This window comes from Agelaius phoeniceus, chromosome 6, assembly GCF_051311805.1.
Source record: "Agelaius phoeniceus isolate bAgePho1 chromosome 6, bAgePho1.hap1, whole genome shotgun sequence".
Lineage (NCBI taxonomy): Eukaryota > Metazoa > Chordata > Aves > Passeriformes > Icteridae > Agelaius > Agelaius phoeniceus.
In genome coordinates this window covers 11293288-11321215 of record NC_135270.1, presented here as the reverse complement: position 1 = coordinate 11321215, position 27928 = coordinate 11293288, and the positions used below count along the sequence as shown (strand labels likewise).

At 50.8% G+C, this 27928-nt stretch overlaps 1 protein-coding gene across 2 annotated transcripts in view; it reads right to left on the bottom strand.

The window, feature by feature from the left end:
• Nucleotides 1-7402: 7402 nt before the first annotated feature.
• Nucleotides 7403-27928, bottom strand: part of BAHD1 (bromo adjacent homology domain containing 1) — a 35435-nt gene continuing 14909 nt past the window's right edge. Inside the window, exons 2-7 of one of the 2 annotated variants that reach the window (XM_054634298.2) lie at nt 21100-22743; nt 17696-18057; nt 15942-16101; nt 14912-14988; nt 12768-12859; nt 7403-10544 (exon numbers count right to left, since the gene is read on the bottom strand). In XM_054634298.2, coding sequence (XP_054490273.1) covers nt 10355-10544; nt 12768-12859; nt 14912-14988; nt 15942-16101; nt 17696-18057; nt 21100-22726 — 2508 coding nt within the window. In that variant the 5' untranslated portion in view covers nt 22727-22743 and the 3' untranslated portion in view covers nt 7403-10354. The remainder of the gene's footprint in view (nt 10545-12767; nt 12860-14911; nt 14989-15941; nt 16102-17695; nt 18058-21099; nt 22744-27928) is intronic. The other variant, XM_077179755.1, reaches the window with a different exon arrangement.

Sequence of the window (27928 nt, the reverse complement as noted above, 5' to 3'; positions counted from 1 at the left end):
AGCTCCATTCTGCTTTCCTTGCTCCGCTGGGCACTGTGGAATCGCTTCCCAACGGAGCCATCCCGGGGGGTCCAGCTCCTTAGGGCCAGGAGAAGCAGCAGGCACCGCTCGCTCTTCCCCTCTGGATTTGGGGTGTGAGGAGGCAGGGAGCGAGCCGGAGCGCGTCCCGCTCGCCGGGGACGGCACAGAGAGCGGAGGCTGCGGGGCAGGCGGCCAGCAGGGCTGGCAGACACTGCACGGACCCGCATCCCCCCGGCCTGTCACACACTCCGGAGGTCGCAGCGGGGGCAGGAATGCCGCAGGCGCCAGCGCCACGGGGACACCAGCTCGGGCAGAGCTCGCCCAGTTATTCTCCCGCTCCCAGATCTTCCCCCCCAAAAATCAGGTTGACATGCAAAGCCCATTGCCAGGCTGAGTGTATCCAATTTTAAGCCAGTAACAACCACAGCTCCCTTGTTGCACCCTTTATCCTCCCGCTGACCTATCTGTGATCCCTCTGATCCCTCTGAGCCCAGGGCTGCTGGATGCACACACACACATCCTCGGAGTCGCAGCCAGCCGGGGTTTTACCACCAGCGCTCAGTACAAACACACATTAAATCCAGCACAGCTCCCAAACCCGTGTCGCAGGAGAGTCTCCGAGTCTCTTAACTCATTCCAGGTCTATCTGCTGCTCTTTACACGGAGTTTCCCGAGGCTCCCAGGCGGCTCCTGCGGGGCTGTAATGAAGTCGTGACTCTGTGTGTGTGAAGTTCCTGCTGGAATTTGTAGGCAATTAATGCTTCTGTGGTTTCACAGGCAGCAGGACGAGGACTGAATCTGCTCCAACACCTCCAAAACCTGCAGCATCGCATCCCTGACACCAGCAATCATTGTCCCCAAGGCAATGGGACCGATAAGGACCCATTTTACTGAACCCTGTTTAGGTTTGTAACATCCTTCCATGTGCTAGGAGTGATAATGGCCTGTGAAGGACGTGCTTTGCCGCAGGGAAAGTATTTGACTGGGATATTGGAGACTGACGGTGGATGGCTGCTGGGAAGTTTTGGGGATAAGCTGAACGGAAACATGGACAAATTTATCCTGGAGGGGACAGTCAGACATCGGAGGAGTGGTGCCATCTGTGTGGAGTCCAGGCTGGCTGACTCGCAGAATCCCAGAATTTGGAAAAGACCTCCAAGATCATCAGGTGCAATCTTCAGCTGTGGTACTGCAGAAAACTTCTCAACATTCTGGTCTGTTTCTTATTCTTCTTGATAAGGTTTTCTATTTGTAGCCTGAGTTTTATAGGAACGGGAGGTTTGTGCCTTCAGGCCATCCTAGGCAGCATGTTATTTAAATTGCTGTGTAATCCCTAAAAGCATTTTCCTGAGTATTCCAGGCGCACTTCCCAAGGAAAGTCTGAGGGTTTATCATCAAGCCCACTGCAAATTCCAGTCGGAAATCCTGGGCCAATGAATCACAGCAGCATCATTCCTATTTTATTATTACTGACACACACTTATGTACACACTCAATTTGTTTTTCCATGTTATACTCCCTGTGTGTCCACAGCAGGATCTTACTGGTGCTTTTAATGAATAAACATGTAGAATTAATCTGAAATTTTCTCTAAATGCAGCATATTTGGAAAGTTATTTCCAGTGTTTTCAAGCCTGAAATATATCAGCATCAAGGTGGTTTGGAAAATGAAAGGAAGAAAAATGAGGGAGGAAATGCAGGATCTAGGGGAAGGCAAAGAGCAAAGAGTAAGTGAATCCCATCACTCATGAAAAATTAATTATTAGAAAAATGAGTTATTATAAAACATGAGCCATTGTTAATTAGATCAAAGAAGATAAGTGACTCCAGCAAGAATTCTGGCCTGACATCTGTCCCAACAGGATTAATTTAAAATAAACATCAGGAAGAATGAAATAAATCAGTCCATTTGTGCCTCCTCTTTCTCTGGACCATAGAATACTGAGGCTTTCTGTTAAAGAGTGATGAAAATGGGTTTTTTCCCTCTCTCTACCAATAAAAAAAAAAGTTGCATTATTTCCAGATTTTAGAAGAAAACTAATTGGGAAAGTTAAATTGCAAAACAATTTGCTCAAATATTAGGAAGAAAATGGGTTGGGAGCAAGGGGTCTGCCCCTAGAAATGGGAGACTGCTGCCTGCCTGGATCCTGGTTTCCAGACCCCCATGAACCTGTGGGGCTGCTTTTGGGACATCACAGAGACAGGGAGGTCCCCTGAGGAAAGCAATTCCCATGGGGAGTCTCAGCCTTCATCTCACAGGGAGGTGAGAACAAAATTCAACTGTGCTCGTTAACATGCCATGTAATTCCTTTTTTATAGACTAATTATCTGATGTGCTACGAATCCAATCCCATCCGTGGATCTTTGGCTGTGATAGGGAGAAACATCCCCCAGCCTGGGACAGGGAGAAACATCTGATAGCTACATTACCCTCACTCTGAGCAGTCCAGAGTCTGCTCCTTGAGAAATCCATCTCCGTGACCCAGGGCAGCAGAGGATGCTGTTTCCTGCTAGGGAGGTCATTTGTGTGGAAGGAAAAAGAGGGGGAAAAAGGGATTAAGTGGAGGTGAGGGAACATTCTGTGATCTGAGAGCACAGACCACTGCACAGGCTGCCTGGGATGTGGTGGCCAGGGCCACCTGCTCTGCTCCTTAAATCTGGGTTCAGGGACCATCCAAAAGATGGAGAAGTCAGAGCCAGCTTTGTGCAGCACAATCTCTACATAGTAAAAAGAAATAAAAAAGAGATGTTCCAGGGACTAAGGAAAGCCAGGGAGTTTGCTCTGTGCCCTGAGCCAGGTGCAGGAGGAGCAGGAGAGTTTATCTGTTGCAGAGGGAGAAGGCAGTTTTCTCACCAGCTCTTCCCAGAGAACTTGATTCTTCCAAAACCACGACATTCCCAGTGTGAGAAGCAGAAACGCTCTGGGAACAGCCACAAACTGCTTCCTCGTGGGAAATCTGGCTGCCTTCCTGTGCTTTTCTCACTTATGGAGTGCTAAATGCTGCCAGGTGCCATCGTCCCTAACCCAGCTCTTGTATGGACTTTTACAGTCACTGCATCCCTGCTCAGGCAGCAGCACAGGAATAGCAGTGAGCACGGCTACAGAAAAAGCTGGATTATTGATGAAGTTATATGATTATTAATTACATTATTTATGAGTGCAGAGAAAACAGAGCAACAAAGCAAATTCCCAACAACCTGGCTTGCTGTGGGGGCTCCCAACCCTGCTTTGCACCATATCCTTTCAAAATCCCTCTCCATCAGAAGAGCTTGTTTGCTGTTTTCTAATACAGCTATTCCAGTGCTCCTTCTGAGAGAGGAAGAATATTCCTGGAGAGGCAGGTTTTTTCCAGCCCTGTTAAATTGATTTGCTTTTAAGAATCACTGGGCGGTCGAACCGCTCTGGCTCCGGCTTGTTTGTGCAGAACACTCTGGAGGGGTTTATAGAGATATTAAAATTAAATATGAAGTCACGGAATAAATGGGGCCTCCATTCAGTGTGCCTTGTAAATCCAGTTTAAATGGTTCCCTTTATTAAATATCCTTTCCTCTTAAAAATGGATTAAGTGCTCTCGCCGGAGGCTCTGACGGGGAAGCTGTTGGATCCCTATGGCAACGCCGCGCTCCCAGAGACCCCTCGCTCCGTGCCAGCCCCTCGGCTTCATCCCAGTCCAGGTATCCCCTTCTACCACCTCCAATTATTAATCAGCATCTCCCACTATTAATTGCAACCCTGAGGCCAGCACTGAGTGCTGTGCTGCAACTTCCCACTGCCTCGGTGAGTCCCATCCCATATGGAACACATGGATGGAGGTTGGATGCCTTTCCCAGCACACCTGGCAGTGCTCACCTGGTTCCTCCTCTGTTCCCCTGATTCTTGAGCTGGTTTTCATTTTCTTCCTGCTTTTGGCTTCAGTCTCTCACATTGCCCAGTGCCACTCCCAGTGGCCCTGCAGAGCTCTCAACATGTTTTCCACGCTGGCGTTTGGAATTTAAGGAAAATTTACATATAAGGGGGTGATTTAGCTGGATTTTGGGGTTTTGCAGGAAGCTCAAGCAGTACAGTCCTGGCCAGTCCCCATGTGACCCCTCAGCACAGTTCCCTTCCCAAGGGCCACATAGGCATTACCTTTCTGCCAAGAGCTTTATCACAGGAAAGAGCCTCCAGGAATGTCCAGCTTGATGTTTCCACAAAAATGGTTCCCCACACTGCTGCTCCAGGACCCTGAAGTTTTGGGCACAGGAATGCAGCCATGGCAGGAGCAGCAGCTGGAGAAGAACACAAAAAGCTCAACCTCATTTTAATTCAGCTTTGAGTGACACAGGCAGTGCAGGAGCCATTCCAAGAGTGGCTCTGCAAGGCTGCGGCTGCTTTCCCATGGATGGAGCCTGTGCCAATGGAGCTGGGGGCTCCCTGTGCTGCCACTGCAGCATTTGGAGCAGCACAGAGCAGCAAGAGCCAACGCTGGCATGCAGGGATTAATGAGCAGTTATCCATTATCTCCCCTCAAGCCCCCAGCTCGCTGAGCCAAGTGTTTAAACCACATGGATGGGGTGAGAAGGGTAGAGTAAAACAAAAAATTGCCCACACTCAGGTCCCTGGAGCCACCAGGTTAAGGGGATGTGTATCCCTTTTCCCTGTGTGGCACCAACCCTGCCAGGGCTGCTCCTGCCACTAGTGATGGGACAAATCCCACTCCCTGCACAGCTCATCCATGGGCAGGGACAGAGCTGGGCGGGTGCTGGAGCACTCTGTCATGTTCATGTGACAGTCCCAACTGCTCCTGTCTCTTGGCTCGCTGGGATTTTAGCACAATTACAGCCAATTATAATTAGCAGCATTAAAGCCCCAGTTAAATGCAAGCAGAAGCTCCAGGCTTTCACTCCAGGTGGGAAGACACTTCAGCCAGTCCTGGATGCTGCTCTGGATCTGCTTGGCTGGGACATGCGGGGACTGAGGTGAAGAAACCCCAAGAAGGCTCCCACAGCAGCATCAGGAGACCAGCTGGCACTTTCCCTGGAAAAAAGAGCTGCTCCAAAGCAGAACAAAGAGCCACACCAGCATCCCTGAATCTGCAGGACACTGCTGTGCTTCTCAAAGAATTGATTCCCAAAGGTCAGGATGCACTTTTCAACAACTCTCACCCTCTCAGCATGCTCATCCTCGTGCCCAAACCTTATCCAAAGCCTCTGGAAGTGCCCATAGCCCAAATAGCTCCTTCCCAGCACCCCAAGTGCCTCCTTCTCTCTGCAATTGCCACAAGGCTCTGTCACCTTCAGACACCACACGTGGAAATGAGGGAAATGGGACACAGCAGGTTGGCTCTGCCAGGTACCTGAACCACTGCTCGTCATCAAAACCTGCCAGGGGATGCCCAGCTGGCCAAAGCCGGGCGGGATTCCAATGGCCACACACCTCACGCTTTCCAGCCGGTGAGCCCACGCCTTCCTGATGCATGGAGGACTCCAAGGACAACCTGTGGCCAAAAGGACTCTGCCTCAGTGGCAGCAGAACAGTCCTGGCAGTGTCAGTCATGACACAAGAGCAGTTTGCTGAATGTCAGATCGAGGAGAGCCGGATACGGCTCTGTGCGCCTCCCTCGGGTAGCAGATTTTAACAGTAAATCCAATTTTGTTTGACATTAATCCCAACTTTTCAGCCTGCCACAGATTATCCTTCTGGTGACAGCTCACCAGGCAGGAGGAGAGGGGATGGAAAAGCTTCTTCTTGGTTGTCTTTCGAAAGGACCTCTCTGAGGGAGCATCGATGCCTGGATAAGCACAAGAGCCGGCCATGGGTCACGCACAGGGGGCAGGTTTCTGTTCCATTTCTGGCACCCACATCACTGATGGCTCCCAGGAACCAGGTCACATTAAATCCAACTGGGAAATCTCAAATTGGTTCTTCAGCAGAAATCCTAGGCCATGGGGTTGGGAATATCATGCTCAGTAATCCCACAGCAGCCCACAAATGTACATGTCCCTGGATGAGCTCCCTCCTCCCCTTGGGAGAAAAATTGCCACATGAATTCACTTCATCACTGTGGTTTCCTTTTTCAGGAATTCTCTTGGTTTGATCTGCTTCTCCAGATCTGTGCTTCTGGCAGCTCTCTGAGAGAAGCTGTGCTGACAAGGCTGGGAGCAGGAAGCAAAAGGCAAGGATCCTCTAGCAAAATTCCTAATCCTACGAAGAAATTTAATCAGGAATTTAAGAACAGGTGTGATGCCAGCAGGGCTGCAGGGGAGCAGGGACTGAGCAGCTCCAGCTCATCCAACAGGACCATCTCAGAATCTCCTGCTCAAGGTGACCTGGAAGTGAAAGATGCTGCAAATTTTCAGAAAGATGCAGCCGGGGTCCAATGGATTATCCAAGGGCTATGGATGCAGTTCTGCCATGCCCAGCTAATGTGCATTGAGGCCACAAGCCACATGCGCCCCCTGCTCCCTTCTCTGAAATTAGGAGCTAATTCCATGTCAGACATTACTCTTGCCTTCTGCCCATTTTGTTCCCAGAACTCATCCCCTCCCTCCCCAGGTGTGCAAGAGCCATAGCCCCAGGATGCAGCAGAACATCCCAACATGGAAAACATGAAAGTCAAGGAAGAGCCTGTGGGACAGCTCCAGAGGAGCCATGGCTCAGGACTGTATGGGAGTGGCTGTGTCACCACCCAGGGCCACGGGAGCTGCTCCCCCTGAGGATGAGTGTGCAGGAGCCCCTGCACATGCCTGTGCTTTCAGCCTTGCACCCCCAAGCTCTGTCACTGGCTGGGAGCACCCCTGAACAGCTCTTGCCTGCATGGGGCTGCAGACACTCCCACCAGGTACTCCCAGTCCCATTACCCTGCTCCTCATTGCCCCTCAAGCAGGTTATTTGACTTCTGTATGCTCTTCTCCCACTTGGAACCCTTCTGGCCCCCTGGGATGTCTGTGTAGATGGCTTGGCTATTGGCCCTTCCTCAGGGTGCACATGGCACTTGGTGCCGCGGGGCTGTGACACTCAGATGGCAGAAGCTGGTGGAGAGAGCGTTCCAAGCAAGACACTTTTCCAAAGGAACATTCCCAAATGCTTCCCTCAGGGCTCCTAAAGCCTATCTAAAACAAGATCTGTCACTACTACCTGCCCTGCTTGGACAGCAGAGACTCAAATACTCCACTGACAGCGGCTGTCAAGAGCAGACTGGAGAAAAATCAGTCAATCCCTGCCTCTCCTGTTGCCACTTGTTTTATTTCCATGGAAAACCCAACAAATCACTCATCCCACAACCATGAGCACCTACATCTGATCCCAAGCACTCCTAACTCCTGCAACCACCAGGTCCAGGCGGGAAGTTCATGCAGGAATGGGAAGAACAGTCCAGCACTGGTTTGTTTTCTAAATCAATACGATTTTTCAAATTTATTTTTTAAGAATTATTTCTAATATATCTTTCTCACAGAAGGAGGGAATAGGGAATGTTCTCATTCCATCTGTAAACAATGAAATACAGATCTGGGAAACCAGGGAAGAGACACAAAAAGTGCATTTTACAAAATTATCAACTAAAATATATTTTACATGTATTACGCTTCAATTTAAATTCTACCGACTGCATTTTTCAGTTTCAAAAAATATTTCCATATCTAATAGATTAAAAAAGCAGGAAATCTTTTCATTAGGGATAAGACATTTCAGTTCATTTACATGCTGTTTGCACAACAGCATCAGCAACCACGTGAACCTCAATGTTCATGGCCTGAAGCAGATTCAACATGAGAAGAGTTCAGGTTTGTCCTCTCCAGAGCTGGACCGGAGCCCGTTATGGACCCAGGGCAAGGATAACTTCCCTGCTACCTGGAGAGGAGCCAGGACGAGGTGGGAGCAGGGGGAGATGGGGCAGAAGGAGGAATTTCAGTGAGTTACTGTGTTTCCAAGGCTGGGTCTCACACCTGGGCCCAGCTGCAGCAGTGCTCAGGCTCACCTGGCTGGTGGGTCTTGCAGCATTCCGTGTCCAAAGCACTGCCAGGGAGAAATGGCCACAGCAGCTCTCCTGCTTCAGGTTCAGGGACAAAGGAGTCCCCATGAAACCAAACACGTGGATTTAGAGCTTCCCATCACCTCCCACTCACTGTGGGGTGCAGCTGCTGCACTCCCACCACGGCCAGGCAGCTGCCATTCCCTCCGTGTCACGGGCAGGAGCAGCTCCACTTCTCCAGCATCCTCCCTCCCTGCTCAGGGGAAAACCACTTCATATCCTCCCCCAGAAGCATCAGAGACCACCATCTCCAACGCCTCCTTGCACCCCTTCATCCGAGTGTCCCCACAGTGCCACCACTTCTCAACCCAACGCAGCCCCACCACGTCATTCCAAGAGACCCCCAGTGCAAAGCGAATTGTTCAGGAGAGATCTGGGCAATCCCTTTGACACCAACAGTATCTTGAGGTATAAGTGAGAGAAGATGCTTCACCTGACAATTCTTGCTTGCACACCTGGGATCCCCCTTCTTGGAGCTGGGTGTTCTCCCTGGGCTATGCAGGTGGGAATAAACAGGAATTTTCCAGCAGGAATCATCCACCAGCTGCAGGGAGATGCCTGCCTGCTGTGGCAGGTGCCAGACCTTGTCATCCCCTCCAGCCATCGCCTCCAGACACGTTCCCCTCTTTGGTATGTAGAGCAAATCTCTGGAGAACTCCTGCATGCCTGAACTATTCCATGTAAGGAACTGGGTGCCATGGGCTTTCTCTCCAGGCCAGGCAGGTGTGTGGCCACTGGAGCAAGGTGACAAGCCCTGTGTCCCCAGGGAGTACAGGGAATGCTGCTTCCACTCACAGGACATTAAAGCAGAATGGACACTTCCACCATGGAACACAAGTTCAGAAGCCCCAAAAGACTGGGAAAACGCAGATCCCTCGTTTCAGTGAGCAGCTCCAGCCAGCAGCCATGTGGGTGGCACAGGGTCAGTTCTGCTGTAAGTTAGTGCAATCGCGGGCTGGGCTCCCAGCCTGGTGCAGTGACTCCCCAGGATGTGACACTGTCCTTTGGTTTGCTTTGGGATTAACTCCAAGTTAGCGTTGAGATAAGCTAAGGTCTGTCTGGGATCTAAGGTCTGTCTGGGATCTGTACAGGTAAGGCAAGAGGCAGGACCTGCGGGCTCACATGGTCCATCCATGCAAACCTTTCCCGATGCTCAGGTCCTTTCAGGAGCCACAAAGCCACTTTGGTGAGCTTGCTTGGACACCGGGATGAGTTTGGAGGAGGAGAGGTTGCTGATGGCTTCAACAGCACTCCCAGGATCAGGAGAGTCACATGGGGAAGGAATTTTAAAAAGCCAAAAACAGGCAAGAAAAGGGTTTGCCACTTCCCCCTCTGGCTTCTTCCCACTGCAGACACATGGGGACAAGCAGGGTCTGTAAACGACATTACAGGAAACAAACTGGGAAGAAAGAGAAAATCCAGGGCCCCCTGAGCCATCAGAGGAAGAGCAACACTCAGAAGAGAAGAGGAAACATGGTTCTCCCCATCAGAGCCCACTTTGTGAGCTCCAAGCTTCCAAGCGACGAGTGCCGGGCCTTGGGAATGGGACATAAAATCCTGTGGGCTCATTCAGGACACCTGGGACAGGACCAGCTCTAACCCTACACTGCGGTGTGACACCTGCCACCTTGCCAGCTCCCTCTGCTCCACCATGGAGCAGGCTCCAAGCCCCAGTCTAGGTGGTGAGGTGAGGGGAGGTAAAAGACAGGGGAGAACAGGGGTCGCCTCTTCCCCTGGTGGAGCAACACCTATCCAAGCATGACACAAGGCCACTCTGCACCCAGGCAGCTCCCCAAGCTGCATTTTGAAGCTCTCACCATGGGAATCCTCAGAGTCTGTCCTGTGGAACCAAGGAGACTCTCCTGTGCTCTGCCAAGAGCTGGGCTCGGTTCAGGGCCTGAAAACCCCCGACTGTCCCAGCCAGACTCCACAAACACTGCACTGACACATCCCTCCTGCACGTTGGTGCCGTTCCCCCAGCCATGGCTCTGCACTGCTTCCTGGCTTTTATCCCCTGCAAACCCTCCCAATAGATGCAGCTCTACATACATATATAGATATAGATTTACTTATGCAAATCCCTATATCTATATACATATATTTATTTTTTTTACGTATATATTTTCATTTATGCTTTTAATGAAGTGCTGTGCTTTCAGCTGCTGCCTCCCCCTCCAGGGGCTCCGCTCCTCGCACGCTCCCAGTCCCAGGGCGGAGCGCTGGGCGCTCCCACCTGCAGCAGCATGAGGTGGGTGACAGTGCACAGGTGTCCCAGGCCATGGTGGGCGCTCCGGTGCCGCCTGCTCCGAGCCAAGGCTGCGCTACTGCGGGTTCTTCAGGATGCGCCCGTGCCTGAAGTCGTAGACGTGACGACAGAGGAAAACCAGCTCGGGGTCCGTGTCCTCGGGCACCTTGCGGTGCAGAGGGGTGGAATACTCCTCCGAGGGAGGAACCATGATGGTTTTCCTGCCCGGGATCCCTTCGACTCGACGCTTTGCCAAGGCACAAAATCTGCAGGGCAATCACATCGAAAGAGTTAGAGGATCCTGGAATGCTTTGGGTTGGAAGGGACATAAAGGCTCATCCAGTCCCACCCCTGTCAAGGGCAGGAACCTTTCACTAGGTTCCACCTTCCACTAGTCCAGGTTGCTCCAAGCCCCATCCAACCTGGTTTTGGACCCTGCCAGTGATGGAGCAGCCAGAGCTTCTCTGAGCCGGGGCCTCACCACCCTCATAGCCAAGAATTTATTCCTAATATCCCATCTATCCCTGCCCTTTGGCAGTGTGAAGCCATTCCCCCTTGTCCTGGCACTTCAGGCCCTTGTAAACAGTCTTTCTCCATTTTTCCTGTAGGCTCCCTTGAGGTACTTGAAGGGGAAATTAGGTCACTCCAAAGCCTTCACTTTTTCAGGATGAATAATCCCTATTCTCTCAGCCTTTCCTCATAGGAGAGATGCTCCATCCCTCTGATCAACCTGATGGCCTCCTCTGGACTCGCTCCAACAGGTCCATGTCCTTTCTGTGCTGGGGACCATGAACTCATTCCCTCTCCTGCTGCCTGTGTCCTGCTGGGAGCCACAACTGCAGCTGCTAGGGGATAAGGGGAAGGGAAGGAATGTGGACAAAGCTTTGTTCAAAGAGAACTCCTGCAGGAAGCAACACAAGTTTGTATTTCCATACTGGTGGATATCGTACAGCACCAAAGATGATAGCAATTAAAAAAAAAAGTTTTAAAACCTTGTTTTTACTACTTTGGCTTCATTTTTTCTAATTAGTTCCTAATAAATGCTTATGAACCAATGTTTAGGAAAACAAAGAATTCAGGATGCCTCCAGGGAACATCTCTCAAAGATGACCTGACCCACAAGAGCATGAAAGAACTCCTGCCAGTAGCTGTTCCAGAAGACTGGGGTGTTAGAATGGAAAGGAACTGCTTTGATCCAAAGCTTGGGGATGGGGGATTTTGTTTGGTTGGCCTTGTTTGGTTTGTTATTCTTGGGGTTAGGTTGGGGTTTTTTTGTTTGTTTGGGGTTTTTAAGTGTTCTCAAAAGAAAGATCAAAATTCAACTTGTAAAGAGTTTGTACACCAGTTTGTTTTGAGAAATTCCAAGAGCAGAGCCCTGGGCAAGGAGCAGGCTGAGGAGGAGGCCTCAGGCATCTCCTCCATGGCAGGGCTGCACAGACCACAAGATGTACCCAGCAGAACTGAGATTTAAAGCACTGGTTTGCATTATGGGTTTGTGCCAATTCAATCCCTATTTTCCTTCAGCCCTGTGTACCCATCACAGGATGGCAGGCTGGAATATGGATGCTGGGAAATTCTTACTGACAAAGCTGCAATTCAATCAGCAAGAGCTCAACTATAACAGCCCAAGTCACTGCTCCAAGGGCTGCTGCTGCCAAAATCCAGGATCTGGTGTCCAGCACAAACACTGGCACTTGTATCAGCAGGTTTTTGGTCTGGCACCTGTGTCCAACAAGGAATGGACATATAGGATCACTTCCTAACTCAGTTTTTAGCTCCAAGTTCCATGTTTTCCTGTACACCTGTTCCTGTCTTCCTTGAAACCACATGCAAGTGGTCATACAAGCATCGATATTTGGGAGTCCCTTGAAAGGAGCACAAAGAGGCTGGGGAAGGGTCTGGAGCACCAGGAGTAGCTGAGGAAGCTGGGGGGCCTCAGCCTGGAGAAAAGGAGGCTCAGGGGGGACCTCTGGCTCTCCACAAGCCCCTGACAGGAAGGTGCAGACAGAGCCTGTCAGGCTCTGCTCCCAGGGAACAAGGGACAGGTTGAGAGGAAGCAGCCTCAAGTTGCACCAGGGGAGATTTAGGTTGGATACTGGGAAAATTCCTTCAGGGAAAGGGTGGCCAGGCCTTGGAACAGACTGTGGTGAAGTCCCCATCCCTGGAGGGATTTAAAAGCTATGTGGATGTGGGACTTGGGGGCACAGGTCAGTGGTGGCCTTGGCAGCTCCAGGGGAACAGCTGGACTTGATGATCTTGAGGGTCTTTTCCAACCCAAAAGATTCCATGATCCTACACAATCCCGACATGTAATGGATCTGGAGCAGGAGAAGCCCCCTGCCTGCAGCAGAGCAAGTGTCACTACCCCAGCTCCAGCCACACCACAGCCCACAGGCTGGGACAGCTGGGCTGGCTGGAATGGGCAGGATGAGAGAGGCTGGAGGCAGGGGGAGGTTTGGGAAGTGCAGCAGGTTCAGAGCTCCACCTACCTGCAGTACTCTGCGAAGGTCAGCACGTAGCACTTCTCCTCGATGCAGGCGACGCTGTTCTCGTCCTGGTGCCGCGACGCAAAGATCTCATTCTGTGCGAGGAGGGGAGGGGACAGACAGGTCACCCAGCTGGCCCGGAGCCCCGGGAGGCACGGCCAGCTCCACACCCTCACCCACCCAGAGAGGGAATGGGGAGCTCTGCACCTTCACCCATCACCTTAACGTGGAGTCACCAAAGCACGCCCATGGTGAATACTCTTCAGAGCCAATGTCCCACGTAACCCAGGTACCTGCCATGTGCTCTGGGCACCACATTTTATCCAGCAACAGTGAGCAAAGGATTCTCCCACCATCTCACCCTGTCCAGCACATTTTATGAGACTAAGTGCTCCAATACTCCATGAATTTCCAATGTCACAAAGCTCTTCAGCAGCAAGGCCATGGCTGGCTGCACCCCTCGGTCTCCCCTTTCCTTCTGGGTTCTCTAATCCATCTTTATATCTTAAAAACTTAAAAAAACCCTTCTTATCCAACCACTTCCTCCTCCCAATTCAATTAAAAAGGCTGGTTCAGTGAGAGAAGTAGCAACAGCCTTTTTCAGAATCATGGAATAGAATCCTGCTATGGTTTGGGTTGGTAGGGACCTTAAGGATTATCTCATTCCACCGCCTGCCATGGGCAGGGACACCTTCCACTAGACCAGGTTGCTTCAAGCCCCATCCAACTTGGCCTGGAACGCATCCAGGGAGGATCAGCCACAACCTCTACTGGCAAGCTCCTCTTCAAATTTTCCCAGAGTAATTTAGGGAATTTGGCTCTGCAGCAGGCAGGATTGGTTATACACAGGGTAACCTGGACAGAGCCACTGAGAAGAATTTCAGGTATGGTTAGATCAGCAGAGATGATCTCTGGGAACATGGATGCTCTGCACAAGTCTGGAAATATTCCCTGCAGGCTCCATTTCTGCTTTGCTGGAAGGGAAAACTCACAAAAGGGTGAACATCTGGGGACAGGGTTGATCAGGGACACTGGGAATGCCACACCTGCCTTCTGCACCTTGGGGTTCTGGTTTACTCCTCGAGTCAAAACTACCTGAGTCACCCTGGCAAGCCTGGCCCAGCCCTCAGCCCAAGCTCTCTCTTGTTTGAAGAATTGTGTAATTTAAATGGGTTTGCAAAAACCTGGCTTAATTCCTCCTGGCATTCTACCTGGACTGAAATGCAACTGGATACACTCACCTTTCATTTATAAAGTGCCACATTTTGGTTTAGAAACTCACCTGTGCCCTGCAAACAAGGCAGCTACAATTCCCTGGCTGCTCTCAAACCCTCCATCCCTTTTTATTTAAAAAAGTAATGGAAATTAAGCAAGTTTTTAAAATTGGGTTGAACACAGCAGTGAATTCTTCATTCCCAGTTAAAACCAGCTTGTTCTGTCACCCAACACAAGCCCATGCAAAGCAGAGCAAGGCGTGAAGTCACAGTGATTCACACGTTTTTTTCTTTAAAAAGCAACTCCATTATCCTGGTACAGCATCCTCAAGCCAGACTTTAGTTCTCAGCATAAATCTATGCAGGGCAAGGATGATGCATCCACGTTTCTGTACAAAACTAACACGTTTTTGGAGTTTAAGAAGCAGATTAAGGGATTTATTAAAAGGCAGCACATGACACAGGCACTTCAGTTTCCTGCAAAATGGCAGCAGGAGCTTTTGCATCAGGCTCTGCAGTCCTGTAGGAATTAGAATGTGCTTTTGGAAAGGTGTCTGATCTTGATTCAGTATAAGCTTTTTCTTCCTTATTCTTAAGGTAACAGTCAAAATTACTTTTTACCTAATATATGGAATTTTCTCAGATTAAAGGGAGAAACATCAACATCAGCAGTTTCTGGCAGAGCCTCCATGTAAGGAACTCAGCAGCTTTTTTGAGAGCCCAGATTTTCTCCACAGGACAATAAATCTGGGGGAAAAGCCCAACTACAGGACACCACCACTCCACACATCTGGCAACAGTAGCATCACAGCCAAGAGCGCTCTGCTGCACTCAGCTGGAGGCCACCCAGGAATGCAGGGAGATTGGGGCAGTGCTCCCCTCCTGCTGCAGGAGCACAGAGAGCCCGGGATGCCCTGCCCCATGGGGACTCACCTGGTGCATGCTGGGGTTGCGGCCTCCCTGAGTGTGCTCTGGTCTGTAATACCACAGGAGGCTCATCATCAGCTCCCCTGCAACAGCACAGAGGAAAACAAGTCAAGCCTCAGCTTCTCCGAGTGTTTTCCTACTCATTCCCAGCTTCCTCCTGCTGCTCCATCCCCTTCATTCCCACAGTGCTCACGGAGAGGCAGCTGTGGCTGATAAATATTTCATGCTGAACTAGGTGTCCCTTTGTTACAGCAAGAAGCTGCATGGAGTCGGTCATGTTGCTTTTCCACTACACCTTCGCCTCCTTCTACTCAGGTTACAACATCCCAAGGAAGTCAGGCACAAAAAACTCCCCAAAGATTCAAGAATCAAATGTTTTCACCTGCAAAAAAAAATCGATTCAGCACACAAGCTGGAAAAGATACTCGTCCAAACTTGCAGCATTGATTCCCAGGTTCAGAGCGAATTGCTGCTGCACTGACACAACCACACTGAGCCTCACCACGCCTCAATTTATGTCTTTTACGCAGAATTTTTGGGGTTTCTTTCCCCCCTTTAAAGCACAACCTCTACTTTAAAGCATTTGGCTCAGCATCCTTGGCTCAGGGATTGCCAGTCAGACACCAGATCTCACCATAAGGCCCCACAAATCCCATCCCCAGCTCTACTGGGGTCCATCAGAGCTGCTGCAGAAGTGCCCTGTTCCCAACAGCTCCCAGACCAGATGTTGGATTGGAGCAAACAGCAGCTCCCCCGATGTTTGAGCAATGAAATAATATGGGAAAAGGCTGCTAAGACGGGCACTTGGCAAATATTCCGTGCTTCCATATCCAGGAAGATTTCCATTTATCAGCCCCAGATGAGTGATTAAGGAGCATTTCAGTTCCTGGAACAATCCAAATGCAAGCCATGGCGCTCATCTCATCTCCATCGCCCTGGTACCCGAACCAGCCTGCAGCTCTCCCTGGATCCATTCCTTCCCTGCTTCCAGCTCTCTGTCAAGCACACACATACACACACTGTCCTGGCACAGTACCTGTCTTGGGGTCCTCCCAGAGTGCAGAGATCTTGGCGACGTAGGGCATGGATTTCTTGCGGGGCCCAGATTTGAGGAGCACGGTGTCCCGCACCCGGATGATCTCCCCGTCCCTCTCCACAGCCTGGTAGCTCTTGCGCACGGCCGGCTCGGGCTCGTTCTGCACACACAGGAACCAAAACAACCCAGTCAACAGGCAAAGAGTGACTTCATGGTTCTCTTCCATAGTGCTGGCAGTGAGAGGCAGCTCACCAGGGGGACAGCACATCTCACAAAAGCCCTAATTGCTGAAATTAATACTCTGATTTCAAATGAAAATACGCTCACTCCTTCCATTCTGCACACAAAACCACAATCTTCAGGAAAATCACCTTTCCACCTGCCTACCTGGAGGTCTGCTTTTTCTTCCCATTCAAAGGCACTGAAAATTGTGTTTTGGATGCTGTTTCTCTGATACAAACATGGTAAAAACCCAATAAAATATGAAATATTTGACAAAAGCAGGGCAGGGAGTGGCAGGGAGGCCGTGGCACAAAGCCTTCCTTAGCAGGACTGCCAATGATTCCTTTGTACCCTCTGACAGTACGAAATAATCACTTTTGGGACTATGAACCAGGCGGTTTTAGTTTGCTTTTGCTCTGAGTTTCATTTCAGAATGCCTGAGCAGGATGATTTAACCTCCTGCCAGATCTCCCAGGCAGGATTGGAAGCATCTTAAGGAGATTAATGCCTCACTGCTCCTTTGGGGTGTGACAGCCTGAGGGGTGGATGCACAAGGCCAGTCCCTGGCCTTGACAGGCTTCATTCTGGCACAGTCCTTGGCATCTGGACACAGCCCCAAAGGCTAAAGCTCCAAAACCTGCCCTGGCTGCTGCTCCCGGCAGCCCGAGGTTGTGCCACCACACCAAGCAGCAGCACAGATCCTGCCTCAACCATGGCCCTCCTTCCTCCTGACATCTACTGCACATCAGTGCCTTGTCCCACCTTCCCAGACACCACGTGGGGCCCATTTCAAGCTCTTATGCTTTAATAAGATGAAGGATATTGCCTTCTCTCACAATTGAAGCAGACTTGACTGGACCTAATTGAATTCTCTGGCAGGAAATCTCCCATCTTACAGGAACCAGTCTCTGCCCCTGAATGCAACAAATGGGAAAGTACAGACAGGAAATCCCTGGAGAAGCAACTGGCCACACCATCATGCAAGTTACAAGAAAGGGGATTTCGAGTGCTAGAAAAATTCCACCTGGGAGCCACTAGACTATCTCAGTCCTCTGTGTGCTGGGAGATTCTTGTGGGGCTACAGACACCCTAAGTGAGAGCCACCTTATGAGAGCTGCCTCTAGATGTGCTCCTTATAATTGAGGCTACAACAACCCTCAGCTTCTCAGACAGGTTTGCCCTACCCAAGAGAAAGCAGCTGGAGGATGATCCCAGTAGGATGGACTCCCACGTGCCTCGGGTGCCACCCTTGTACATGCCGGAGCTGGGAGGATCCGTCACCTTTGAGCTGAGGCCAGCACAGGAGCAGCAGGTTCTCCTCCCCTCCCAAACCACACCGTGCAAGGTAACAGCAGGACACGCAGGGAACAGAGCCAGCAGTGCCTCTGCTCCCATCAGAATTCCACTGGGAGGTTCTAGACAGCACCTAGTGACCACCTCCAGCTGGAAGAGGGCCCCACAACTCCCAAGCCTTCACACCTGGAGGCTCACAGGCAGCTGTCCCCGCCCAGCCCCAGCACTCAGACACCTACCACGACGTAGACAGCCTTCTCGCAGGCTGTGCCCACGGGGATCCAGCCGTTGGTGGCTCTGCGCCGGCCGATCCGCTGCTGCTTGGGGTGCGAGTGGCCGCCCGCCGCTTTGCTGTTGGAGGCGTGCAGGCAGCCTGGAGTATTCCGCAGCCCCGACTTGGAGCCGCTGGGGGGCTTGGAGCTCTGAGGACATTCTCGGGCCATGGTCTGAGGGTCAGAGTTGGGGGTCTGCAGGTGAGGAACGGGCTCTGCAGCTGGCGGCACGCTGGGCACGGGACATCCTGAGAGCGGGTGGGCAGGCGACGCGGGGTGTCCTGCCACCGGGATTGTGAGGTTCAGCTGGTCCAGAGACTTGCAGCCTTCTAAGGGAAGGGAAGAAATGAGTCACGGATCTCATCTGGAACATAAAGCAACTACACAGCTGGGACTGTCCCACACCGTCGCCGCTTTTGCCCGAAATCCCCTTTACTGCATTATAGCTGTAAAGACTCTCCAGGCTGTAATTTCATTTTGCACTGTCACTGGATTGTAAAAGCAAAGCCATTTCCGAGCTTGCGTGTTCCAGTGCTCCGCAGATGACACTGCACCACAACAAACCCATCTGAATCCCAAGTAATGCCAGCCAGGAATACACACAAGGCTGGCCAGTGTCCAAAGCAGTTCCAGCCTGTCAATATGTATAAAAGAAATAAAAGGCTTATCGAAACAATGAGAAGGATTAAATCACGCTGCCAAAAGCAGCCAGCCTCTTTCAAAAAGCCAAATTCTACTAATCAGGGAAAATTGAGAAGATTCTCCAAATTAAGTCCAGAAAGATGAAACAAGGTGGAACACAACCACAAGATGCTGCATCCTCAGCAAAACTGTGTCCCTGCAGCAGACACAGGAACCTCAGCAGGTTGGAATTTGGCTGACGCTGCTTCTCAGAGCATCCCAGAAATACATTGTTCCACTCAGGAGTCACAAACAAGTCTCAACCCAGGCCAAGGGAAGAACCAGTTGTAATTATGCCCTATCAGCGGGAAAAGAGCTCCCGGACCAACACATCATGCACCCCTGTTCCCTAACGGGAGACTGTGCTTTTTGGGGTGACTAAAGCACAGCTCCAGTCAGGCTCCAGGAGATGCCTCAGACCAGAGCTTACAAATCTGAAGAGAGAATTCCACCCAAAGCCACACAGCTCCAGCCAAAGAACTGCTGGGACTCCTGCCTCCCCACCTTACCCTCCCTAAGGGCTTCAGCCAAGCCACTCTGGAGCTGTGAGTGCAAGGGATGCCACAGATCATCCTCATCAATCAATCAATCAATCAATCAAATCAACCCCATGTAGCAAATGCCACAAGAACCCCAGGCACTGGCAGGCACAAGACACATGGAGCAAGGAATCACCTCTCAGGTATTTTGCTTACAAAAGCAGCTTTTAAGCTTGAGCTAGAGCAAGATAAAGCTTCACAAAAATCTTTATTGAATGTCAGAGCCCTGGTGCAGAACTGCTCTTGCTGGCACCCCTGGGACTCCTTCCTTGGTCACACACACTTCCAGCCTCTCCAACGGCACTAGCACTGAAGCAGCTCTCACAGCCTGTCCCAGCTCCTTTCCACCACTCTGCTTCCACACTGCCCAACCACTGCCCAAGATCACAGCCCAGTCCCTGGATTTGTACCACACAGACACTGATAGTTCCCTACAAACACCTGGAAGACACCAAATCAGACAGATGTAACACACAGCATTTAGCATGTCAGGCTGGATCCCTGTCTGATGGGAGCCTGCTGCTTGCAGCCAAAGTGCTCCTTCAGTTCACTCTAGGGAAGGAAAATATTTCAGAGGTGCATAATTATATAAAAATCAATCCCTAAGGCACCATCAATATTCTCTGAGACCTCCTTATATTCTTCAATCCACAAACCAAAATCTGAATGATTCTGGTGTTATAGGTTTTTAAATCCAAGTTGTTCCCAGCAAGGAAATCAAAGCAAGGGAGATCTCAGTAGCGGGGTGACACACTAGCAAATACCCACTCCTGCAACTGCTGCTGCCCTTGCCAGCACCAGGAGAAATCACAGAATCCACAGGGAGGGCTGAGCTCTGGAAAATACTCTGTCTGCACTGCCTGCATCCTTCTGGGTGCACAAAATCAGAGGCACTAGCATGCAAAAGCTGAGGAACAAAGTAGACTGGTATGACCTCGGGGCGCTACACAGAAACTGTCAGGCAAGAACACACTGCTGAGCTGGTTGTCTTATGAGCATTCCCCTTTCAAGAGCTCTGAAGGCACCAGCAAGCCCTGTCTGGCTGCTGCTGTAGGAAGCAGCACCATGACAGCGGGGATATTTCGGGAAAACAGAAATTACACTTCAACCAAACACTCCTGAGCTTCAGCAGCTTCCTACAACGGGAGATGACAAAGCCTCGCTTGAACCAAAACTCCATCCACCTACCTGAAAATCTGTTCTCAGTGGGTAAGTCATGCCAGCTCTTGGCTGGAACACGTGGTTAGTGGAAAGATCCCACGCTGGCACTCCCAGCAGCTGGAAAGCAGCCTCCTCTACAGACCAACTGTTTGCAGCACTGTCCAGCCTGGCGTTACACACAGTACTGGTGTCTGATAACCCCCACACAGTACTCCACTTTTAAATATTTAAAAAGGTATTTTTCAATGGCAGAGGCAAAGCTCCAAGAGAAAACAGGAAGTCTGAAAAGCAGGCGGGGACAGAGGAGACCCAGGCAGGTAAAGATATTTCCATACCCCCTCACCCCTCCTCATTCCAGTACTTCATTGTCAGACAGAGAGCAAAGATGGGCTCAAGAATTCCCAAACTAACAGTGTGCCTGGCACTTAGACCACCACAGTAAAACTCCCTATGCAGCCCTGCCAGCTCTGATCAATCCATGGAATCCAAAAAGCCTGCAGCCCCGAGCTGGCACTACTAGAGTCTAACAGCAGAGGCAATGCCTGCTTCTCCACAGGCTCTGTGAGGATGCCTCAGCCCCCCAGAGTGAGGCTTTGGGATGGGAGTAACTCATCCTGGTGTGCTCCCGACCCTGGGCTCAGCGTGGCACAGCGGGATGGCGTGCAGGAACTGAACCCTGCTCGTTTTACACAGATCAAAGCTCAGCCTCAGCTCCAGCGTGACAAACCGTGAGTCAACTTCTCGCTGCCAAAATCCTTTCACCGATTCTCTGCTTTCCACACCAACAAGACCTTTCAGTGGGAAAAACCCCCCGGGCAAACAAACGGGGGAAGGGGAGGTGGAAGGCGGATCCCTTCCAAGCCGCAGCTCGGCTGTGGAGCTGAGAACTGCTCGCAGAGGGAACCAGCCTCCAGGCAAGCAGGCACCGCGCCGAGCCACCCTCTTCTCCCAGGAACGCCGGCCGGGATTTGCGTGCACTTTGCGCCTTACCTGCTGCAAAAGGCATTTTGTAGGGGTAGCTGTTCCGTCCCGCATGCACGCTGCCGATCCTGCCCTCCGGCACATGCACCACGCCGCAGACGCTGTAGCTGCTCACGGCTGCTCCCTCCCCGCAGCAGTACGGAGAGCTGCACCAGTGCAGGGGCTGGAAATGAGCACCTGATGGCAAGGAACCGGAAGATACCAGGAGCCCCTCGCAGGTCGCAGCCTGCGACAGCTCGTCCTTGGGATAAATGGAGCAGGGGGAATAGCCACTGTATCCGCTTTGGCCGTAATAAACATAAAACCCGTTCAACGGAGTCAGATCTGAGGATTCATAGAGACATCCACAATCCGCGTGATTCCCGGGCACAGGCAAGGGAGGGAACTGCTGCACGGGAAAGGAAGGCTGATGAAATTCCTGTTTGGGGGTTGGGGATTTCTCTCCAGGTCTTCCATACTCCGGCTTCATGGAAGCTTGTCCTCCCATGAGCAAAGGCAGTCTGTGGTAGAAGCCCTCCGTGCTGGCGTAGGAGCCAGACAGCGACTCGTAGGGGACGGGCTCTGTTGTTCCATAGAGCCTGGAAGAGTCCCGCTGCTCCCCTTTCCCAAACGTGCCCAGGGTCTGGCCTTGCCAGCCATGCTGCCCATCCATTTTTAAGCTAGCCACTTCCTTCTTGGATTTGACACAGTTCTTCCGTCCGGCTTTGGCCCATTTGAGTGTAGATTTCGAACAGTGGTTCTCGGACTTGCCCTCCCCGTCCGATTTACTCCTCTGTTTCAGGGGTTGGTCTTTCTCGTGGGTCAGCTTCAGGAAGGCCACGGCATTCAGGCTGGCCAGTCTCTTTGGGGTGGGATGGTAGGAGATGGCACCATCCTCCCTCTTTGCCCCATCATCAAAGACCTCATCCAGCGAATGCTCACAGCTATTGCATTTCTGACTGGGCTCATGCCGGTTCTTTCCTTTCCCTGTTTTCACAGCCGGTTTTTCCAGGGCAGGCCAGTTGTCACCGGCTTTGCACTGCAAGCCCTTGAGGGTACAGTCCCCAGCAGCCTTCCCAGAGTCCCTGCGGAAGCGCCTGCCGGATAACAAGCCATCGTCCCGTTCGAACAGGAGGTTGTTCACCGCCTCGGCGTTCAGCGAGGCCAGCCGGCGCTTCCTGGGCTCCGAGGGAGCAGGATCAAAGTCCTGCTCCGGCCCGGGATAAGTTACTGTGCACTTCTCCCCGGATGAGTCACTCTTGCCCGCTCCCACAGGCTGAACTTGTTCTGAGAACAAAGCAGATCCTAAACCCTCAACCCAGCTGGCAAGGTGCTTTTTTTTACAGCTCGGGGTCTGTTTGGACAGAGAGCCAGCCACATCCTCCAGCCTGGTGAGAAGGACCTTGCAGGTCTTTTTGCTCACCGAGGGGAGCAGCCGCCTCCGCAGCGGGTACGTCTTTCGCACTTCGCGCAAACTCTTGCTTTTGTTATTCCCTACAAACCCACTGGGACACTTTGGAGCCTTCGAGGCATCTCCATCCCGCTGCTCTGCGTTGGCCCTGTCCATCCTCCTGCTGCCTGTTGGCGACGAGGCCTGGCCAGCAGAACCAGCTGGATGTTTCAGAAGGAAAAGTTGTTTTTTCCGGGCATGCGTCATAGGATCAATGTCCAATCCTGGGAACGAACGGGAGAAAACATCTATTAATATCGCTGAGAGGGTCCCATCTCCTCACAAAGCACCAACTGCCAATTAGGAAATATTTGGGGAAGCTTGTTTCTATACAGCAGAGTCTATTTGGGTGATGGCCAGTTAAGCCAATTAAGAGACAGGATGCAATTAGATGTGGTTTAATATTAAGCCATGGAACACGACAGTAATTAAAAGCAAGGTGGTGATGGCAAATGCCACAGCAGCTGGGGAAAGCTGGGTCCGTACAGAGAGCTGTCCACCCAGCTCACTCTTCCACCGATGCTGTTCCTAACATCTTACAAATTCCCATCAAATCTCCAAAATCTGAAGGCTGGTCCAGGGCACAGAGCAGAAATAACCCCCGGCCTGTGACTGCCTGCATGTTGATACAGGCAGGCTGTTCCAGTTTCATTTTCTGAGACAATTAGGCAAAAGAAAAACAAAAAGTCCACCTACTCAGGTGAAAAGAAAACTTGGGCTATTAAGCAGAGACCTGCCAACATTAATAAATTAAATACATGCAAATCTCTGTGCAGGTTGGAACCTGGCTGCCCACTGCTCTTGTCATTCCCTGTAGTTGTGTTTTATAAAAGCTGTGGGCATTGAACACCAAATCACAATGGGCAGAGGGGCCCCAAAAATACATTCATGGCAGGAAAAAGAAGCCTGGGCCTCCTGAGTTATCCAGCACCCAATTTTTAATTAAGAAATTCTGCAGTCTACAGCTTGGAGGTCCAAGGCTGAGACAGGATATGGCTGGGTGATACCAACCTACAGACATTAAAAATGTCAGTGTAAATGAGTGATAGTGGAATAGATTTAATGAAGTCTGTCTCTGAGCACCAGAAACAGCAGCAAAGGACAATTACTTTCATTCAATGGTATTTACAAAATGGTCAAATTCCATTTATTGGCAGCAAAGAGCTGATCTTTTTATCAGCATCCACCTAGGATGGGTTTGCTCTTCCCTGCAATCAGGATTCAGGCTGTAACTCCCCTCAATTGACACTGGTCTGCCACTTTTGAGGCTTTTAATTAAAGCTCCTACTGCTTTGGCAGTGATTAGAACAAAGCTCCCGAATTACAAGAACTGTTCATTTGATATGGTTTAATCAAGCTGATAATTAGATTATCTATTTGAAATAAGCCCAATGTGTTTTAATTGCCTTACTTATATATGCATTAACTAAGGGAAATTCAGGAATTGAAACCCGCTGGGGTTTGCATGGTGCTTTTTTAGATGTCATCCTCTTGGCAATGTGTTTTTGGGGTGACTGAGTTCCTTCACCCCCTTAAACAGGGTATATCCCATGGCTGGTGCCCCAGGAGGAGAGCTTGGTGGGGAACAAACACTTATATATGTCTACGTTTTTCTTATTAGAAAATCAGGCTCTGGGAATTAGGAGGATCAAGTCAAATAGAATTTCCTCCAGAACTGAATTATTCTTGCACAAAAGGCTAAACTGACCACATGCAACCTCTGGAGTTTAGAAGAGGAGTACAATTTTTAAAAATGGATCAGGCAGAGCAGGATTTGGCAGAGGCAGAACAGGTATCCTGCAGAATGTGCCCTGGGGAGGACAACTCTTCCCAGGCTATATGGACCAGTGATTTCCTTGCAACTTTCATCCTATTTCCTACTGTCCCTACTGAGAGACTGAGCCTCTGGTAAAAATCCCAAAACAAAAAACCATGGTTTGCCTTAAACCCAGTATCAGACACCTTGGTCTTCTCAGGTTTCCAAAGGCAGGAGCCTGACCCAGCCTAGTACCACACGTCCTGGGGGATTCGTGCTCTCATGAGTTGGAGTAACTGCTAAAAACTGGGTGCTGTAGCTGTGACTGTTCATGCCATAGATGCTCTAAAGTTAGGAAAAGGCTGGGAGAGACTGAGGGAAGGGGGTGTAAGAGAACTGGGATTGTTCAGCCTGGAGAAGCTTTGAGGTGACCTAACTGTCCATTCCAGTAGCTGAAGGGGCCTACAGGAAAGCTGGAGAGGGGCTTTGAACAAGGGCCTGGAGTGACAGGACAAGGGGGAATGGCTCCACCCTGACAGAGGGCTGGGTTAGATGGCATATTAGGAATAAACTCCCCGTGAGGGTGGTGAGACCCTGACACAGGCTGCCCAAAGAAGCTGTGCCTGCCCCATCCCTGGCAGGGTCCAAGGCTAAGTTAGATGGGGCTTGGAGCAACCTGGGATAGTGGAAGGTCTCCCTGCCCATGGCAGGGGGTGGAACTGTTTGAGCTTTAAGGTCCCTTCCAACCCAATCCATTGCAGGATTCTATGATTCAGTGCCAGCACCTACGGAACAAAACCTATCCTCAGTATGGACTACTCAGAGGTTTTTCCACACCTCCACAATCACCTGAACTGCATGGATTGCTTTGTGAGGGGGATGCCCCTGCTCCCAGCTCACCTGGGATCCAGCAATCCCTCCTCTTCCCTCAGCACAACACAGAGACAGAGCTTTTGAACACAGCTCAAACTCAGCCCTCTGACAGGCAAATGCATCATTCCTCAAAATTAGAGTCCTGCCGAGCTTCCTTCCAGCGACTATTGTGCTGCTGCCAGCTGGGAAGGGAGAGTGGCAGAGCTCTTCATCCTCTCTCCACCTTTGTATTGCTTCACAAAGCACAGAAAAACTGCCTGTGCCCAGAAGTCTCCAAGAAAGTGCGAGACAATGTGAAGAACTGAAAGATACTTAAATCAGAACCACCCATTTATTGCTCGTGGCTGAGGAACTGGATTAATGGTGAGAAGACATTGAGGCATTGGAAATTAAAATTTCAAGCAGCTCAGTCTATCCAGCTGCATGCAGAGTCCACCAAGCACTTTAAAGCTAGTTGGAATTGCTGCCTCCTTATTATACAAATCACAGAATGGTTTAGATTGGAAGGGACCTTAAAGCTCATCCCATTCCAACTCCCTGCCGTGGGCAGGGACACCTTCCACTGGCCCAAGCTGCTCCAAACCCCATCCAACCTGGCCTTGAACACTTTCAGAAATGGGACAGCCACAGCTTCTCTGGGCAACTCCTTCCTCAAACCAGACTGGTTCTGAAAAACCATCTTTCCAGCTGCTGAACCCAAACCAGATCAGAATAAAGAAAAATTAAAACCACTTCTAGTTTCGTGCTAGAATAAAACCATTACCCAAACAGCAAACTCAGGAGAGAGTTGATGCCTCATTAGCAGGAAAAGAAGCAAGTGGGATAACAGCTGCATGTTCTGTAATCATGCAGCTGCAGCATCTGTCTCTCTCTCTCCAGCACTTGATTGCAAGTGAAATTAGAAGAAACTAGTCTGGGACTACCCCTTCAAGCCCCATTTCCTCTCCAGAGCTTCACTACGGAGATGCGCGCGTTCCAAGAGACGATGCCAAAAGCACAGAAATTAAAGCTTTTAAAGCTCCTAATCCATTTGGCACTTCAATAACACACAAAGAGTTACGACAACACCAATCCTCCTCTCCATGCACGGCACCGCTCCGATGACTCTCAGCCCCATCTACTTGAATCCTGTCTATCCATTTCCATTGGAACAGCTTCTGCTGTGACAACAGCCCTACAACTGTGAGTGTCTGGAGGATTGGCTCCTTCCTCCCTGCTGCTTTTGCAGGCGAGTAATTCCCAGTGCTCTAAGGAACGTGCTGCATGGAAGAAGCCTTGCAGGAGCTTTGGGAAATCCGGATAAATCGCAGAAGCATCAGGTATCCCAGGCTGAGTTCCTTGAATGCCATGCACGTCCTGTGAGTGGAAACATTGCCTCCCTCTCAAACATTCAGAAAATCTGTAGCTGTTGGAAGCTACAATTTGTCTTCCCAGGGTCCAGTCCTGATTTTTCTCCTGAGATCCATTGAAAGCTCCATCATTCACATGCTCTGGAGGAAACTGTTTATACAGAGCTTATTAGGCTGCAGCAAGGGCTGGCTTCTCTCACTCATCAGCATAGCTCTGACCATTGTTCCAGAGCAGGGTTAAATGGGATACTGGGAAGAAATTCTTCCCTGTGAGGGTGCTCAGGCACTGGCACAGGTTGCCTAGAGAAGCTGTGGCTGCCCCTGGATCCCTGGAAGGGATGGATGGGGCTTGGAGGAACCTGGAATAGTGGCAGGTGTCCCTGGCCATGGCAGGGGGATGAATCTTTAAGATCCCTTCCAATTCAAACCATTTGAGGATTCTATGATTCACTGCCAGCAGCTCCTGAAAAGCCATGTGGACACGCAGTCTCCACAGCTTCCAAAAGGCTCATAAAAAGGGATGTGGGGCAACTCCGGCACAGCCGAGAGGATCTCTGGGAGCTGTCCCGGACTGGGCTCTGCTTCACTCCCTGCTCCAACGCCCGTAATTATCCCCCTGTTGCGAAAGCCGTGTGTGCTCCACCACCCGGCTGGGAGCTCTGCAGCCCGTGTGTGGCCGTGATAAATCACAGGCAACTGCAGTGAGAGCCCGGGGCTCCACACCCCGAGTGCTGAATGTGTCCGACAGGGAGCGAATCCGGCCGGGCGCAGCCTGACCCGCGCTGCCCGGAGCCACAGCTGGGAACACCCCCGAGGAGCTCCCCGGCTGATTCCTTGGGAAGGTCTGGCTCAGCCTCGGTTATCTGGTTTCAGATCTTGCCTAGTGGCAGTGCTCTGTCTGGGGAAGCCAAAATTGCATTTCTCTGGTTGTTCTCACACTCTCCGCAGCCTCAGCAAGCGGCATTCTCAGGGAAGAGGAAAGGGGAAAAACGGGGAAGAGCAGAGGGGGGGAAAAAGAAGAGGGGGATAAAAAGAAATGGGGGGTGAAAAAGTGGGGGGGAAAATGAAAAAAGTGGGGGGAAATGGGAGTGAAAATGGGGTGGGAAAAGAGGGGGGGAAATAAGGGGAAAAACAAGAAAACACCAGTGGAAGTGAACAATGTACAAGCGTGGGGGAGAGTCACAGGATATTTCTTCAAAATCAGCAACAGGGCAGGTTGTTTGGTCAATTAACACAACCCCGGGAAAAGCACATCTTTCTCAAAGGCACCGGCTTTCCTTTCCCCTTTACACCGATAGTAAGAAGCTGTAACACTGTGTCACGTTGCCAGTGACAGGCTGCCACCCAGCAAAACAGCCAGGTAATGATGAAGTGAAAAACGAATGTGGGGACAGATAAGTGACCTCAGCAACTCCAACATCAGGCACCAAA